Raw genomic sequence first — 15339 nt, 5'->3', positions numbered from 1 at the left:
TTGGCGCAGTAGGGTTGGATTGGAAATATCACAAAAGCAGTCCTTTTTTCAGGATTTAGGCATTTCCTGTCTTAACTGAAAGCAAGAACTGCAGGCTTGAGGAAAATAATAATGAAAAAAATAATACTGAGACACACCATGTTTTCCAAGTCTTTAGAAAGTTGCAGAAGGCTGTGTTGATTTAAGTTTTCAGTTCAGATTTGATTTGGTTGGCCTGGGCTGTTCTGTCCGAGTTATATCATCAGTAGTTTAGGTCACCACTTCACTTTGCAGGTCATCCTACACTTGCTTTTTTAGTGTGTGCCAGGGGAATGCACATTTCCATTAGTGTTAGACTGGTAATGCCACAGCATGGACATCCTCTCCGCTGCATCTGTAGTGTGTACATCATCTATACTTGTGCAGATGACTACAGGAGCATTTGATTTCTACATTGAACTGGGAAGAATGACTGTACAAAAAGGCCAATTGTGGAAAGTTGTGCCTGCTTAGATTTGCATTTTTCCATTCTTTTCCTTTTTTTAATCAGGAGTCTCATCTGCAAACTTAGTTAGAGATCTCAGAAAATTTTCAGAGTTGCCACCATCCTATCCATTCCATTATAAATTCCTGATGATCTGCAAGGCATCATAATACAACTGCTCTGATGCTTCTTAATCCTGACCTGAGATGACTCTGAAGTGTCTCCATCAAAGGCAGAGTGAATTTGATGATGGGAAGTATTGAATCCAAAGTATTGCCATGTGTGTGCTCTGAATGCCACTGAGTAAAAAATATATCGCTTCTGAGGCTGATGGAGTTTGCTTTAATGATCTCTCACAGGCTTTGTTTGTGCATATGTAAAATAAAAAATAAAAATAAAAAAATAATCTGTCTGAACTCAAAATTCAGATACAATGCCAACCTCTGGAGTTCTCTCACTGTCCAGTCAGTTCCTTGCTCAAATTTTGTATTAGCAGTCTCCATTGGCTGCTGTTGAAGGCACTTAAAGTGTGACTATAACATGATCATGCTTCGAAAAGTTCTAGAATTTAGGATTTTAATAGCTAAATAGTCGAGTGACTAGTGTAGCAAATTCCATGTTAGAATAAAATAATTTGGGTGTTGTTTTTTTTTTATCTTGCACTTCCCTGAAAAATACCAGACACTAATCAACAAGAAAACATCAATTATAATATAGGCTTGGTATAAGTCAAAGAAAAAATGCTTAGAATTTTCTGAATTTCTTTATAAATCAATCGGTTGATTGAATGAAAGGATTGCTGTGGTTCAGAATTTTCTTTCATTTATACAGGAGTTCAAAAGAATGCATCACACGTTATTTTTGGAATGTTTTAATGCACTCAGCTAACAGTACACAAAACTAACACTGATGGCTGGTATGCTGCTGTCATGCTTTTAGCAAAAAAAGTTACTTGCTTTCAGACTGTAAACTGTTAGGTGTGGTCACAACACCAACCAACTCTTTTCAAGTATATATGTCCACCAGTTTTATTTTTCTAATTAGGTACATAACCTCAAATGAACTTACACTTATTTTTTTACACAGAAGGAGAAGAAAGCCATAATTTTTTTAATCCTACGCACAATGACCTTGATTGAATAAAGCACTTAAGCACAAGTTTAATTCTGAGCACATTATAGTCCTGTTGACTTCAAAGGACAGCTGATATGCTATAAGTTAGGCACATGCTTAAGCATTTTGTTGGATGAGGGTGATTTTGCCATGGCCACTCTATGTAGTTTGCATGGCTGTCTTTGAAAAGACTCTGAGATCTGATGGTTCAGGATTAAGCTGATTTATCTATTGGGTAAGAGAACCCTTCCTGTGCAGCTTTTTCCCGTAGGTGTTCAGATAGAATTTGTTATCAAGAGCACCTGGACATTGACCCCTACCAGCTGTGCCGTTGGACTTGGTGGACTGTTAGGTTGCACCAGTAGGGCATTGACTCAGATTTTATCGCTGTAGGACACAGCTATCCACCATTTTGATAATATTCTTCCAATAAAAATCAATACTCTGCCCTTTCCTGAGTCTGTCAGGGACCAGCAAGCTCTAACTAACACTCTGAGGCTCTGTTCAAGGAAACTTTGAAGCAACAGGCATTGACATCTTTATCTTCATAGCAGAGTTGTGAAGATACTTCATTAACATCTCTTTAAAGAATAACCAGTTGCCTTGTAACCTTTATTGGAAATGGGAATAGTCTTTTCCACAGCAGACAGTCCGTCTTGAGGTCTATCCCAAGCACAGCTTGGGTTACTACCCCAAGGACTGTTAGAGTATCCTTATGGGTTACCCACTCATCTGTTCTCCTTTCTTCTGTTTGATTCTTCCTCTGTATATACTGGCAAGGAGTTGTTGGCTCAAGATGATAAACTGTCCACAGAATCAGCCACATTTTGTTGACATTTTTCTGTGCTTACTGTGTATGCAGAGTGTAAACACTGATTTTTGTCTTACATGACTGTTCTTATTTTCTTAAGGACAGCTTTCCTGCAGTGAAGAGAAAGATAATTCTTAATTAAAGATAAGGAGAAAATCTTTGAATCCTAATTTGACTTTTTCCTTCCAAATACATTTTTAGCATTGGTCAAATATATCCTTCTGTATCTCCCATTTGTGTTTTGACCATCAGCTACATTTGGACATATAATAAAGAGCAAGTGCAACCTTTTGAAAAAACGTCCTATGAAACTCTGTATTTGATTTCTTATAAATTGTACCCCAGAGTCACTTGGGATGACTTTATTAATGAAATTCAGCCCCTTGGGTCTAATGCCATTTTGAAAATTACTATCAGATATTGATGTGACCCTCGAAGTCAAAGAATATTATAGATTAAAACCTCCTTTTATTCAGTAAATTCATGATCTGTAAAATAAGATCTTACTATAGTTCATCAGGAGCATAAATGCTTTCTAATAAAAATGAGGGATTTGTGACTGAGCCAGTTAGACCTCTTTATTGAAGATGAGAGGCTTCTTACAATATTAAATCTGAGCAGCAGCCTGCGGTGGTATGCACTGGAGATAGCTAGATTTAAAAAGTGTTTTTATGCTGTCTGGTTGCTGATTATTGGTATGACAGAAGTTGATGGCCTTTCTCAGATTTAAGCAGACTGCAAATATACTTTTGGCATATGCCTAAGTCCGTGTACCTGGGGAGCTATTTTGTATTGTAGAGATGTATCTTCATGGAGTTTCTCCTTATTTTCCACTGAAGGAGTTTGAGGAAAGATTTAGGGAATGTCCTTTCCCCCCCAGTAAAAAAGATACAGCCTTCCCTGTTCTTTTGATTCTTTCTCCTCTTTTGCTACATCTTTTTTTTTGTGAATTCTGAGGAATGGTCTGGGGTGGGAGGCAAGTGAAAGACTTAAGACACTTGATGATGCATTCCATTTGAGCATCAAATAGTATTATGTATTGTCTGCTGTGTGTATAAACATACATTTATGTATTTTAGCTATGTTTTAGCTCTGCACACACATACATAAATATATGGAACAAAATGACAGTGTTTCTACTGCCCTGTGATTATTTGCAGGTTTATTCCTGAACCCTGGTCTCCATGCAGTGCCACGTGTGGCAATGGTGTACAGGTGCGAGACGTGAAGTGCCGAATTCTTCTGGCATTTACTCAGACTGAGGTTGAACTGCCTGAAGAGGAATGTGAAGATGTGAAGCCACCAACAGAACGCGTCTGTCACCAGGCATCCTGTGACAGTGATCCTGTCCCCTACACACCAGAATTTTCACATGCTGAAGACGGCAGCGTGACTTACGACTGGGAATACATTGGGTTTACTCCTTGTTCAGCTACGTGTCTCAGAGGTACCTTTATTTATGTATTTATTTATCCCAAGTAGCAGGAATTTGGCATTGCTTGATGTTGTTCGTTCTTCTCTTCATGTTGCCCTATGCAGCTATGTTGATCTGTATGAATAACCCAGAAATCAGTTAAAACTTGAAGCTGCATGTTTTTCTAGAGTATTTGAAACTACTTGGTTTCATTTATGTCCTGTGTTCAAACGTTGACTTTATCTGGTTAAGGTGCAAGAAGTTATTGATACAGCAAGTTGCTTTAGTCTTGCTGCGGGAGTCTCAGCTGTCAGGTAGTTGGTGGTATCAGTATGTTTAATGCATCGGTGACGGGCATGTTTAGACGACCTTTCTTTCTAGGAACTGAAAGTGTATAGTTTCAAAGTTAAAATTCCCATGTTAGCTATTTTGTATATTCCCAAATGCTGTCATTTTCTGCAGTGCAGTAGGGATACAAAGCTGTAATTAGGGAGGCTTCGTCTCAGTCTGACTGGTGTGAACATCAAACGGGAGTTCGTTTAGGTCTTGGTACAGTACATGACTCTATAGGAACTCTGTGCCATACATCTGTCTGCAAGTAGTTAGGCACATTCCTTTTTGGATGTAATCGAATCTCCCTGTTGTCCTAAGTACATGCTACCAGACAAGGTTGCTGGTGTTGCTGCTACATGCTGTACGCTGGGACCGAACACAAGTGAGTTATGAAGTGTTAAGTGGAAGCAGGGGAATTGTGAACACACCTATATATGACAGGACTGATGACATCAGTGGGAAGTGAAGACAGTTGTACCCATAGAAGAAATAAAAAATGTAGAAAAGGGGAGAACAGAAACAATTGGAAGCAGAGAGCCAGTCTAGAGCTCACAGAAAGCAGCCTCCTTTGTACTATTCACCAGTTCAAACCTGGAAGACAGAAGCTGGGAGGGATGCCCCAGAATGCTGTCAGCAGGATGGTAAGTGGCTGATTAGTGCCTCCTTTATCATTTACTACTGCTGTTTACTGATGGGGTTGATCTATAGGAACAGCAGCACATATGGTCACAAAAGTTGATGCATCCCATTCCCTCAGCTACCTTCAGTGGGCATTTTGACTGGCAAAGTAGAAGAGGCTGTAGTCCGAGTATATATGTGTGATGTATAAATGTGTGATGGTAATGACAGCTATTGTGACTAAGTGTCTGTCTTCATTTTGAGGCAGTTGTCTTTAGAAATAATAATTGTACCCTAAAGGAGGAATGAAGTTTTCATTACTACTAAATTGGTAGTTCTCTTTTTCATATCTCAACTGATTTTTGTAATGTGCAATCATTTCGTTGCCATCTTAAGTCCACTTTACTACTGCTATTTAGCCAGTATCTTCACCAAAGGTGTTCTGAAACTCCAAAGTTTTTTAACTTTGAGGGCATCAATAGACATTTAGGCTGAAATAATCTGTAGTCTTTGCCTGCTATTGCACATGTGCCTGTTTGCGTCGCCTGCACCTCCACATGTGAGTTTGTCCTTGCAAAAATGTTCATGTAAGAAGTTGTACTTGGAGTGCAAGCTGACAGAAATTTGAGGAGCCTGTACTGAAGACAGTAGTTTTGTTTGCCAGTGCAAAGGAACTTTGGAATGACTGATGAGGAGAATCCCATGATCAGTTTAATTGTATTCCTAAGGGAGCCGAGTGTGAATTCTGTTGCTGACTTCTGACCTTTCATGAATTTGTGAGATGTCTGATGCAGAATTGTCCTAGAGGTGTTCATAGTAATCTGACCATTTGTCTGATATGCAGTAGAAATTATCCATTTGAAGAAGTTTCAAAGAAATTATCTGCTTTCTCTTGAGACTTCTGTGGTATCACTGGTACCATGTCTAGACATTTTTCTTATGTGATGCTCCTGGGAAATATGGGAAGTTGTCAGGATATTTTATCAAGGAACAGCTTCAGAAGTCCCTGTACTGTTATGTTAGTTAGGTAGCAGTGATTTTTTCCTTCTATCAGTTCTGGTCTTCTTGCTGCCTTGGCAAAGGCTTTCAAACAGACCAAAAATTACCTGCCGATAAATAGTTTAAAGGGAACCAGACATGTCTTCTGTTTCCAACTTATTGCAATGTACTAACTAATGATCTCACTGTCTACTATTTTTCCATTGTGTAGTTCAAAGAGGCTGATCCATTTCAGCTAAGTTTTATGTTCAAATCTCATTTCAATTAGATGAACTCTCTCATTACAAGAAATGAATGTTGTCTGAATTTGGAATATCCCAGTGTAATGTAAATTATATTAGGTGCTTTTTCTCTAGTATGTATGTATCTAGCAGTGGCTATTAAAATAAATTCCTGTGGATTTCTGTATCCTCAGAACTCCCTACCCCCATTTCTTAGTGCTTGACTCTCCGAACAAGGGAAAAGCCTGCAGGGTCTAAACAGGGTGGAAGCTTTACAGCCACTGTGTGAGCAAAGACTGAATCTGTTTCAGTGCTTGTCACTAGCAGCTTTTTTTAAAATCCTTGTACGACTAGACTTTTAATTCGAATTCTCCTCTGATCCCTCTCCAAAGCAGATGAAAAAGGCAGATGGCAACGTTGTTTTCTGAGGTATTAGAATTACAGAGATAAAGTGATCTGCAAGGCAGTATCAAACATCTTTACTTTCCAGTTCGTCATATTCCTTGGTCATTTTGTGTGCTTTCTGCAGCAAATCTGTGTGGCTTGTCACCTAGTATATTGAGTGCCATAAAACTTGCTGCTTTTGAGGGCTGGTACAGTCTGTTATGCCTCTTAGCATAACTGATACTTCTTTCATCAGTCTTTCCACGAGTGCAAATAGGAGTTGTCCAGGCCAGTCTGTCATGGTGCAGATGTCACATTTAACATCCATAGGAAACTCTGTAAGCATCCTGAAAGCTAAAGATCTGTTTTGTCTTCAGTGCCTGAAGAAATCCCAAGCTGAAAATAAACCAACAGTGTACGTGGGTATCTCAGGATTTGCCTTTATTTTCCCAAAATGTGGGGGTCTGGTTTGGTTTTTTTTTCACCCAATCTGAAGAACTTTGGCCCTGATGTGAGAGGCCCCAACACCAGTATAAGCTGAATTTTCATAATGTTGTCAGTGAGACGTATTAGTCATTATCAGAATAAAGAGTACGCCTAAGGAGAAGAAATGTTTTTCTTGTAATCTGTAGTGTTTCTTCAGTGTTGTCAATCATTTAACTACTCTACAATATTTTAAAGGGATGTTTTCAATTTTAAAAAATAACTGAACGTTTTCTGGTTCCCTGTTTAAAAATACCTTTAATTGCAAGAGGCAGATTTTGGTAGTTCTATATAATTATTATTACTATTTATATTCCATATGCTTCAAAATTTATGATTCTGATCCTCTAAAGTCATTACATTGGCTTAAAAGTAATGAGATTAAACAATAAATACATATGCACTTCCTTTTGTTTCCTCTATAGTCTGTGACTTCGGAAGCTTTAGGGTACAGTCAAGTTGTGTCTTCAGGCTTTTGCCCGAACCGTAATGGCTAAAAGTTTACCATTTTATTTATAAGAAACCTGAGATTCTTAGAAAATTAATGGATTCTAGCCAAATTTAAGGGCTCTTAAGAAAAACAATGAGTGTTCTGAGACTCTCATATAAAGTTGAGAACATTTGCAATGGTGTGTTGTAGGTAACTGATAACAGGTTGCTCCTATCACTAGTTTCTTTAACTGCAGACACTGTTTACTCTTTCTCAGAATGAGTATAAATAACATTGCTAGTTTCAGTAGATTTATAGAGAGGCTCAAGCATATGTAGGGCTTGGCATTTCTTCTGAGTTTTTTTCAGCTGATAGTACGTATTTTAAAGTAATCCCCAAACTGAGACTATCTCATAGAAATAAATGACTGTCCTTCCTCTTCCAGGTATAGGGAATAGCTCAATCCACTTACCATTTGCACAGCAACTTTCCACCCCCATTTTCATTGTACTCTAAAAAAGGCAGAAACAAAATCTGGGCTTTTTTCAAGCATTCTGATCTTTTAACACATGCTTCATGCACTGTGTATTTCACGGCACAGAAAAGCTTGTAAAAGAATGTAAATGTATGTGGTTTGAATGCTGGGTTAAAATAGAAAATATTCTATTTCACTGAATAGTAGGATAATTACTACAATAGTGCATCAGATTACTGTAAAAATACTTAATGCTCCCTGCTGCATACATAATGTTTTAGTTAAATTATCTACTATGTTTATATTATAAGCCAAGAAAGTCATACACATAAAACTTTGCTTGTTTGAATAATAGATTTTTCCGTTTTCCAACTGACATAAAATAAGAAGTTTATCAGTGATTGAAGTTCCCAACTAATGGAAAATTATAGTTTGAGGTGAGAAATCTGATTAATTGTCAAGACATTTTGACAGCTAAATTCAAGCAAATGCTGCATCAGTTACCTGTAGTTATTTATTGAGTAGAGTTCCTGAACTGAGAACCACGGAAAAGGGAGGAAGGGAGTGGTATGTTTTTAATAGCTCTTTAATAATCCGTTTTATGCTTATGGCATCAAAACAGGTTGCTATTTTTCTTTCAATAAGGACCCTGTCGCAAAGAATCACTACTGCAGTTTGTGCCCTGTAGTTAAGTCAAATGAAAGATACAGCACATATTGACATTTTCTGCTCATAACACAATCATAGCTAGCTGGTCATGCTGCAAGGCAGGAGTGGTTTAATGACTCTAGGTGGCAAGTTGCAGTCAAAACCCATCACCTGGTATAACATTGTTCATTTGGCTGGCCTATTTAGTTTTTGTAACACTGAGATAAAAAGTTTCCATGGCATTATTGCCAGTTTAGATGGTCTGAAAGGAATCTCATTTCATTCCCTTCCTTTGTGTGAGATATTAAGATATTACTTATCACAACCTGTTCCAGAGTAGCATCACCTCTGAGTGTGGTTTTCCCACAGGAACACGGTGAGGTCAGCAAAACTGAAGGTTGGTAGCACAGAGTAGATTGATAGCAGGTAGCACAGATAGACCTGAAATAGAAATAGATACCTGCTTGATTGCTTGTCTAGTAATGTCATTCTGTTGCTGCCAGAACACAATTTCTAAACCTTTATTTCTCTCTTGTAGACAGTCAGATGTGTGTCTCCTATGTAAGGGGACAGGGAAGCTGCTCCTGTTAAACAAACACGTGGGGATCAATCGGACAGAAAATGTTTGATTCCCTTGTTTGTCACTCTGCAGTGAAATAGTAGAGCTCTAGAAAAAATGTTTATTTGTTGGCTTGTCATCGTTGGGCATTTTCATGTCTGCATTATAGTAATGTTATTTGTTGTGAAAGGTTTATCCTCAGCCTTGCTAGTAAAATACTTTTTACTCAATGTGTGTGTTCTATGTTAATGTAGTTATCAATACTTTGATAGAAGAGAACTGAATAGGTTGTCAATCATATGTAAGGTCAGGTCTTCTGTTCTATAAAAATTCATCACTTTGTAGTTATAGTAAAAATATTTATATAACAAGGTCTTTCTGAACTGAAAATTAGTCCCAGAGGGGATCTAGAGGTGTACCACAGAGCCTGAAAGAAATTGGAATCTATGTTACTGTGAAAATCACCGCTGGCCCACTCCTGCTGAACTGTCTGAAATAGCTGGACTGGTTCAAGTGTTGCAAAGAGGGATTGTCGCCTGGGCTGGCTGTTACACTGGACTACATCAGAATTGTTTATAGGTGGAAGGAACAGTTTTGACTTATGAAAAGAACGACAGTGCTCATGGGTGTGTTTTAAAGGAGAGAAAATGGACCATTGACATGGAGACAGAACTCTCAGTGTAGTATATTCCTTGACCCCACTGAAATCAGAATGTCCAACAGTGCCAAGAAACCAGTCGTCGTGCACAGTTGACAGAAGCAAGAATAGTTGTAGTAGACTTGGTGTAACAATAGTGGGAATGTTTTTAGGTAATGTCATAGGTGATACCATAAAGCAGTTAGTGAAGGTTTCTAGCTAAAAATGCAACTCCCTCTGAAACCGTGAAAGTTGGTTGTAAGAAAAGCAGTATAACCTGCTGCTGAAAGCAAGTTTGTATCCCTACAAAATTACTGGAGATAAGTGAAAAACAGGAAGGAAATGGATTTAAATACTTCAAACTGTGACTCTTCAAAAGCAGTTTTTACATGGAAGCAACCAAATAGGTGTTTTATTATTTCAGTGCTTTTTTTTTCCCCCCTACAAGATTATGATCATTAGCATTGCTTATATAGAACATCCCAGATGCACGGGATTCCCCAAGTACATCACAAACCGTCTTGTCTTTCATGTGCATGTGAGTGAGCTTTGAAATTGAGTAAGGGTTTCATACTAAAAAATATGATATATAAGATTGGATAATTACATAGGTTTAAAATAAAAGTGGTTCACAACATGTGTATTCACCAAGCTGATTTGTTCTAAAGTAAACTTATATTACGTTTCATTTTGACTCATAGAAATTTGAGTATTAGTAATCTTTCATGCTTCAGTAATAAGATCTAGGTAGCGAGAGCTGCAGATCAGAAGGGTGCCAAGAATGGTCACGAGTGAGGAAAGCTCTAGGCTGGGTCAGATTTGCTGTCTTCAGCAAAACTGTTGCAGCTCTTAGTCTCTGTGAGTAAGGTTCTATGTTTAGTCAGCCATTCTCCTGACTGTAGTTTTGCAAGTGTTCTGCATTTTTTTTGTCACATTTTTTGCAGATCTTTAGCTTCTTAAAGTCAAGGTAAATGACAAGGAATCATTTTACTCTGATTTTGGCAACGAAACCAGTAGTTGGTTTGGGGACCATTACAGAACCAGGTTGATGTAGCATTTGATTGTGAACAGACAGAAAAGCCTATTTTGTGTTGGTTTTCAGAGAGGCAGAATGTCAAATCAAGCTTTTTAACTATCACAGAAATAAAGTGCTAGATATAATTCACAAATATCTTTTGCGCATTAAATACATGAACTGTGTTCCTTTTGACTTGAGATGTTACTTTAAAGACTGGTATCAAATTCCGTGTCCAGAGCTTTTTTACTGAGTTAATACACGCAGCCTTGAATAATTACAAGAGCAAAGTTTGCAGCAATCTCTTCATCTTCAGTGTTTCATGACTGTCTTTTCCTTTTTAATTCAGGAACACAAGAAGCCATTGCGATGTGTTTGCATGTAGAGACAAAACAAGCTGTCAATGAAACCCTCTGTGACAATTCCAAGAAACCACCACCAATGACTCGTACTTGCAATATGAAGCTTTGCCCTCCGAGGTACACTGGAATAATGAAATTGTCTTGTGGCAAAGAAATGGTTAATAGGACTTAAATAAACATTGGCTTTCTCAAAAAAGGGCTCGGATTGCAGGACTGTGGTCTTGCTTTGGGATAAAATTTCACTGCTTCTGTCTTTAACAGGGTTTGGGGGTTGGGTTTTTTGGGGTTTTTTTGGTCTTGTTCACTCCTTTTCCACTCTTCACATCTCACTAATAAAATAGGGAACATTTTCTGAAATAAATCTCTTCCATGTAGATATTTGCCAGAGTTGGAAAAACAGCCTTAACTCTTTTAGTGGTACAAGGAAAATTTTAAGGTAATTTCACAAAAAAAAACCCAAGAGAATATTTACTTTCTGTTGTTACTGAATGAAAAAAAGTTAAATAAAGATTTCAAATTATTTTAATTTCGTGCTTCTTTAGTAGCTCCACATAGTTCTTATGGCTTCTTATGTTTGGAGATTCTGGGAAAAGAAAGATCCCAGCCCAAATGCAAGAAGGCCTAGCTGATTTGGTCACTTAAAAGTGCCATATGTGAAATTTTGACATGCGCTGCCTTATTCACCCACTTTTGATCTCTGACATCCCCGATCCTTTGCATATTGTTTCTATGTGTTTGCAGAAACCTCCTCTCACAAAACATAGGGAAGAAGTTAACAGGAACAGGATGTTTTATAGAAAACATGCACACTTTTAAAGGATGTTTTGTAAATGTAAGAAAGGTCTATTTACATATTTACATTTACAAACGTAAACGTCAGCAGGTTGCCAGCAGGCTGTTTTGTTATGAGGAGCATTCTGAAAGCAAATGCTGGAGTTGAATTTGTCTGGAAATGACTTTGTTTCTTTATTGTTAATACCTTCTGCATTTCATTGTTACCTCTAAGTTCAGAATCCTAGTTTATAATTTTGCATCACAGCCAAACTCAAGGGATGTTTTAGCCATCGATCAATATAATTTATAATAATCAGTTATTTTTTGCTAGAGCCTGTTTGGATGTGATTGCTCCTTCCCCAGGCTGAGGTGAGTTGCTAAACCATGAGCTTTTGGCTTTGTTGGAATAGGTGGCAAAGTGGCCCCTGGAGACGCTGCTCGGCTACGTGCGGGGTTGGGATACAGACAAGAGACGTGTACTGCCAGCAGCCTGGAGGATCTGCTGTCGCGGCTGAAGAGTGCAAGGACAAAAAGCCTCATTCTTTACAAGCTTGTAACCAGATTGATTGTCCCCCTGTGTGGCATGTTGAGGAATGGCAACAGGTATGGCTGGGTTACAGAAAGAGTTTAAATGTGTTCCTCTGGCTAGGTACTGGAAATTCTGGAATAACATGGAAGGTAGCTCCTAAAACTTGGTATGTAGGTGTTTCAACTGATTTCATTAGAATGAACTCACCCAAGGTCAAAAATACTGCTTTTGACTGCTGTGCCAATGGTTAGTTACCAGATGAGGTGGAAAGTCCTTCTTAAGATTTCAGAAGGCTGGATACCAGTTACTCCAGACATCACCTCTCTCCCTATGCTCTGCAAACACAGTAACCTGCATTTGGAGACACTGCTTCATTATCAGTTTTTTCTGTGTCATTGAAAATGTTTCCAAAACTCTCACCAGGTATATTAACTGATGAGGGATATGGGCAGATCCATGTGTAAGAGGCATGTATTTCTTTAAGATTTCTGCTACTGAATTGCAGTCAGGTGGTGTGAATTTTAACTTAAGTTCTCATAATTTCTAACATGTTAAACATTTTAACAGAATTTTCTACACACTGCTTACTTTTTACGTGAAAGTAGATATCATTTTTCAAGATAGCATAACTGGGGGGGGACTTAAAATGTTTGTGCACAATAACAGTATGATGGGTGAGAGCAGGTGTACATGCTATGTGCTTTTCTTCTCCTTAGTGTTCACGTACTTGTGGAGGAGGGATTCAGACCCGCAAAGTGTACTGTAAGCAGCTGTTGACGGATGGAAGTTTCCTGAAACACTCTGATGACACCTGTCAAGAACCTAAATTGCCAACTAGTAAACCATGTGCAAAAGTTGATTGTCCTCCTCAGCTGGTCTTTGGAGAATGGTCCAAGGTGAGCAGCCCTCAACAACAGTGAACTGAAACCTTCTGTTGTAGCATGAGCTCTAAAGATTTTTGCTTGGGTAAATAAACTGTAGCAATAAATTCACAGGATAGCTGAAGGTTTCACAAGGCATTTACCTGGACTAAACTGTGCATACAGTTGCTGTGCCTTCTTGCCCACAATCAGACTGATTGCAGCCCCCTTCCTGAGTTGTATTTCAGTTGCTGAAGGACAGGCTGTAATACATTGCATGCATCCTACCAGACATATTTAGTTATCAATTAATTGATACTACAGTTTCCAAAATAAAATCTTTGCGTTATTCTGGAATATGTCCTCTTCCTTTCCCATTTAATGCAAGCTTGCTACCGCTCCCTGTTCAAAAAGATTTATAAAAGTTAATTGCAGCTTCTAAATTCAAGGTTCATGCAATACAAACTAGATGAGAGGGTTGAGATACTTGACACAGACTGTTTAGAATGTGCCAAATTTTTTCTCGTAGTTACCAGATCTCATTGCTTTGTTCTGTCCATGCTTGGACATAATGAAATACTGTCATGTTATTTTAATTGTTCCTGAGTTGCTTGCTGGAACAAATTATCTCTTATGTTCTTATTTTTCTGGAAAAGTGGAGAGAGTTTAATGTCTGGGTAACACAATTATTCATATGAGGTAGAGCATGTGCACTCTCTCTCAGAAGGAAAAAAACCCAACCTAGCTTAAAATTAGCATGTGTGGCGTGGGACACCAAGTTTAGCTTGACTGCATCCTTCCTTTCACAGTGCTCAGTAAGCTGTGGTGTTGGAATCCAGAGAAGAAAACTTGCCTGCCAAAACCTAACAGCAAAGGGCCAATATGTCACATTAAATGGATCAATGTGTAGTGGTCTGTCTCCTTCAATGCTTATAAGGTCTTGTCAGATGAATGCCTGCAACAGTAAGTATGTTACTTTGCGTATTTTTCTGATAATTTGGAATGATCTATTTATAAAGACAAATCTGTATACGTGTTAAGCTACTCATCTCCCTATACTTTCACAACATCACTAATCTGGCATAAACTGAGTGTCATAATTACTAGACCAGTAATAACAGGATTCGTTTTAATTTTTTTCTGCCAGTCAAAAATAAAGGTTATGATCTCCAGAAGCAGTTTTGAATACACTGTAATCGTCCATACCTCTCACCCTCACACTTACCTACATTTGATCTGAATTTTCCTTTGTCCTTTACGCTATTCCAATCGAAAAACAAAACCCAAACCCAAACCATCAATTGACTATAAACTACAAAGGACATCAGAAAAGATACTAATCCAGTTCTGGCTCGTCTTCTTACTGTACATTTGTATTACACTGGACATTTTGCTTAGCATGGTGGAATTCAAAACCTGAAGCTCTGTGCCAGTGATAACTTTAGGTACAATTTCTATCTTTCATTGTAGAAATGAGAATCCCAATCTCATGAGCTTTGCAGGAAGTGATGACAGTGCAGACACTCTTCAAAAAAATCCAGTATTTTCTTCCTGTCTATAAAAAAAACTTTTCAGAAAGATTATCTATAGGAATTATACAATTCAGGCACAATCAGGTTTTGATACTGATGGTAGTTGCACTAATTACATATAACACTGATGGAAATACTGTACTGATATAGACTATGTTTAATTACCTACAATATAATTTCAAATAGGCAATTCTAAATGCAGATTCCTTATGTCTGAACCTGTGCTCCCTTTCCTTTACAAAGGAGAGTATTGGGTTGTAGGTTTGGGGAGCAGGGCACTGATAAAAGAAAAAAGGAGAGTTTCTAGTTTTGAGGTGGGGGAAAACCGAAAACCTTCATGAATGGTCTGGTTCTCATCACAGATCACAGATAGACTTGTTTTGATCCAAATCATAGTGCTGTCAAGAAATAGCTACTTTATACATATAGAAGCTTTGCTTTAAAAATTATTCACAAAACAAAATAAGAAATAGAATAATTACTGATTCATACATAATATGAAACTTCTTTTCCTGGCCTGTGTTTCAGATTAACATGCCAAAATCCTGAGGTTCAAAACTCCACTTAAATAAAGCCCTGTGGACTTTCAGGAATGTCCTTGGCATAAGGTTTAATAAAATATTTTGAGCTGCATATCTATCTGAATTTAATTAATTGTGGATAGTTGAATGGCAGTATA

The 15339-nt window shown here is 37.9% G+C and overlaps 1 protein-coding gene across 2 annotated transcripts in view; it reads left to right on the top strand.

Moving 5' to 3' along the window:
- Nucleotides 1–15339, top strand: part of ADAMTSL3 (ADAMTS like 3) — a 187587-nt gene that overhangs the window by 139244 nt on the left and 33004 nt on the right. For both annotated transcript variants that reach the window (XM_040600771.1, XM_040600770.1), the window contains exons 16-20: nucleotides 3548–3834; nucleotides 10953–11082; nucleotides 12150–12342; nucleotides 12985–13164; nucleotides 13938–14091. In XM_040600771.1, coding sequence (XP_040456705.1) covers nucleotides 3548–3834; nucleotides 10953–11082; nucleotides 12150–12342; nucleotides 12985–13164; nucleotides 13938–14091 — 944 coding nt within the window. The remainder of the gene's footprint in view (nucleotides 1–3547; nucleotides 3835–10952; nucleotides 11083–12149; nucleotides 12343–12984; nucleotides 13165–13937; nucleotides 14092–15339) is intronic.

The sequence above is a fragment of the Falco naumanni genome, chromosome 7 (genome assembly GCF_017639655.2).
Source record: "Falco naumanni isolate bFalNau1 chromosome 7, bFalNau1.pat, whole genome shotgun sequence".
Lineage (NCBI taxonomy): Eukaryota > Metazoa > Chordata > Aves > Falconiformes > Falconidae > Falco > Falco naumanni.
Note: the sequence above shows the minus strand (reverse complement) of the source record. Positions and strands in the feature narration are given on the sequence as shown.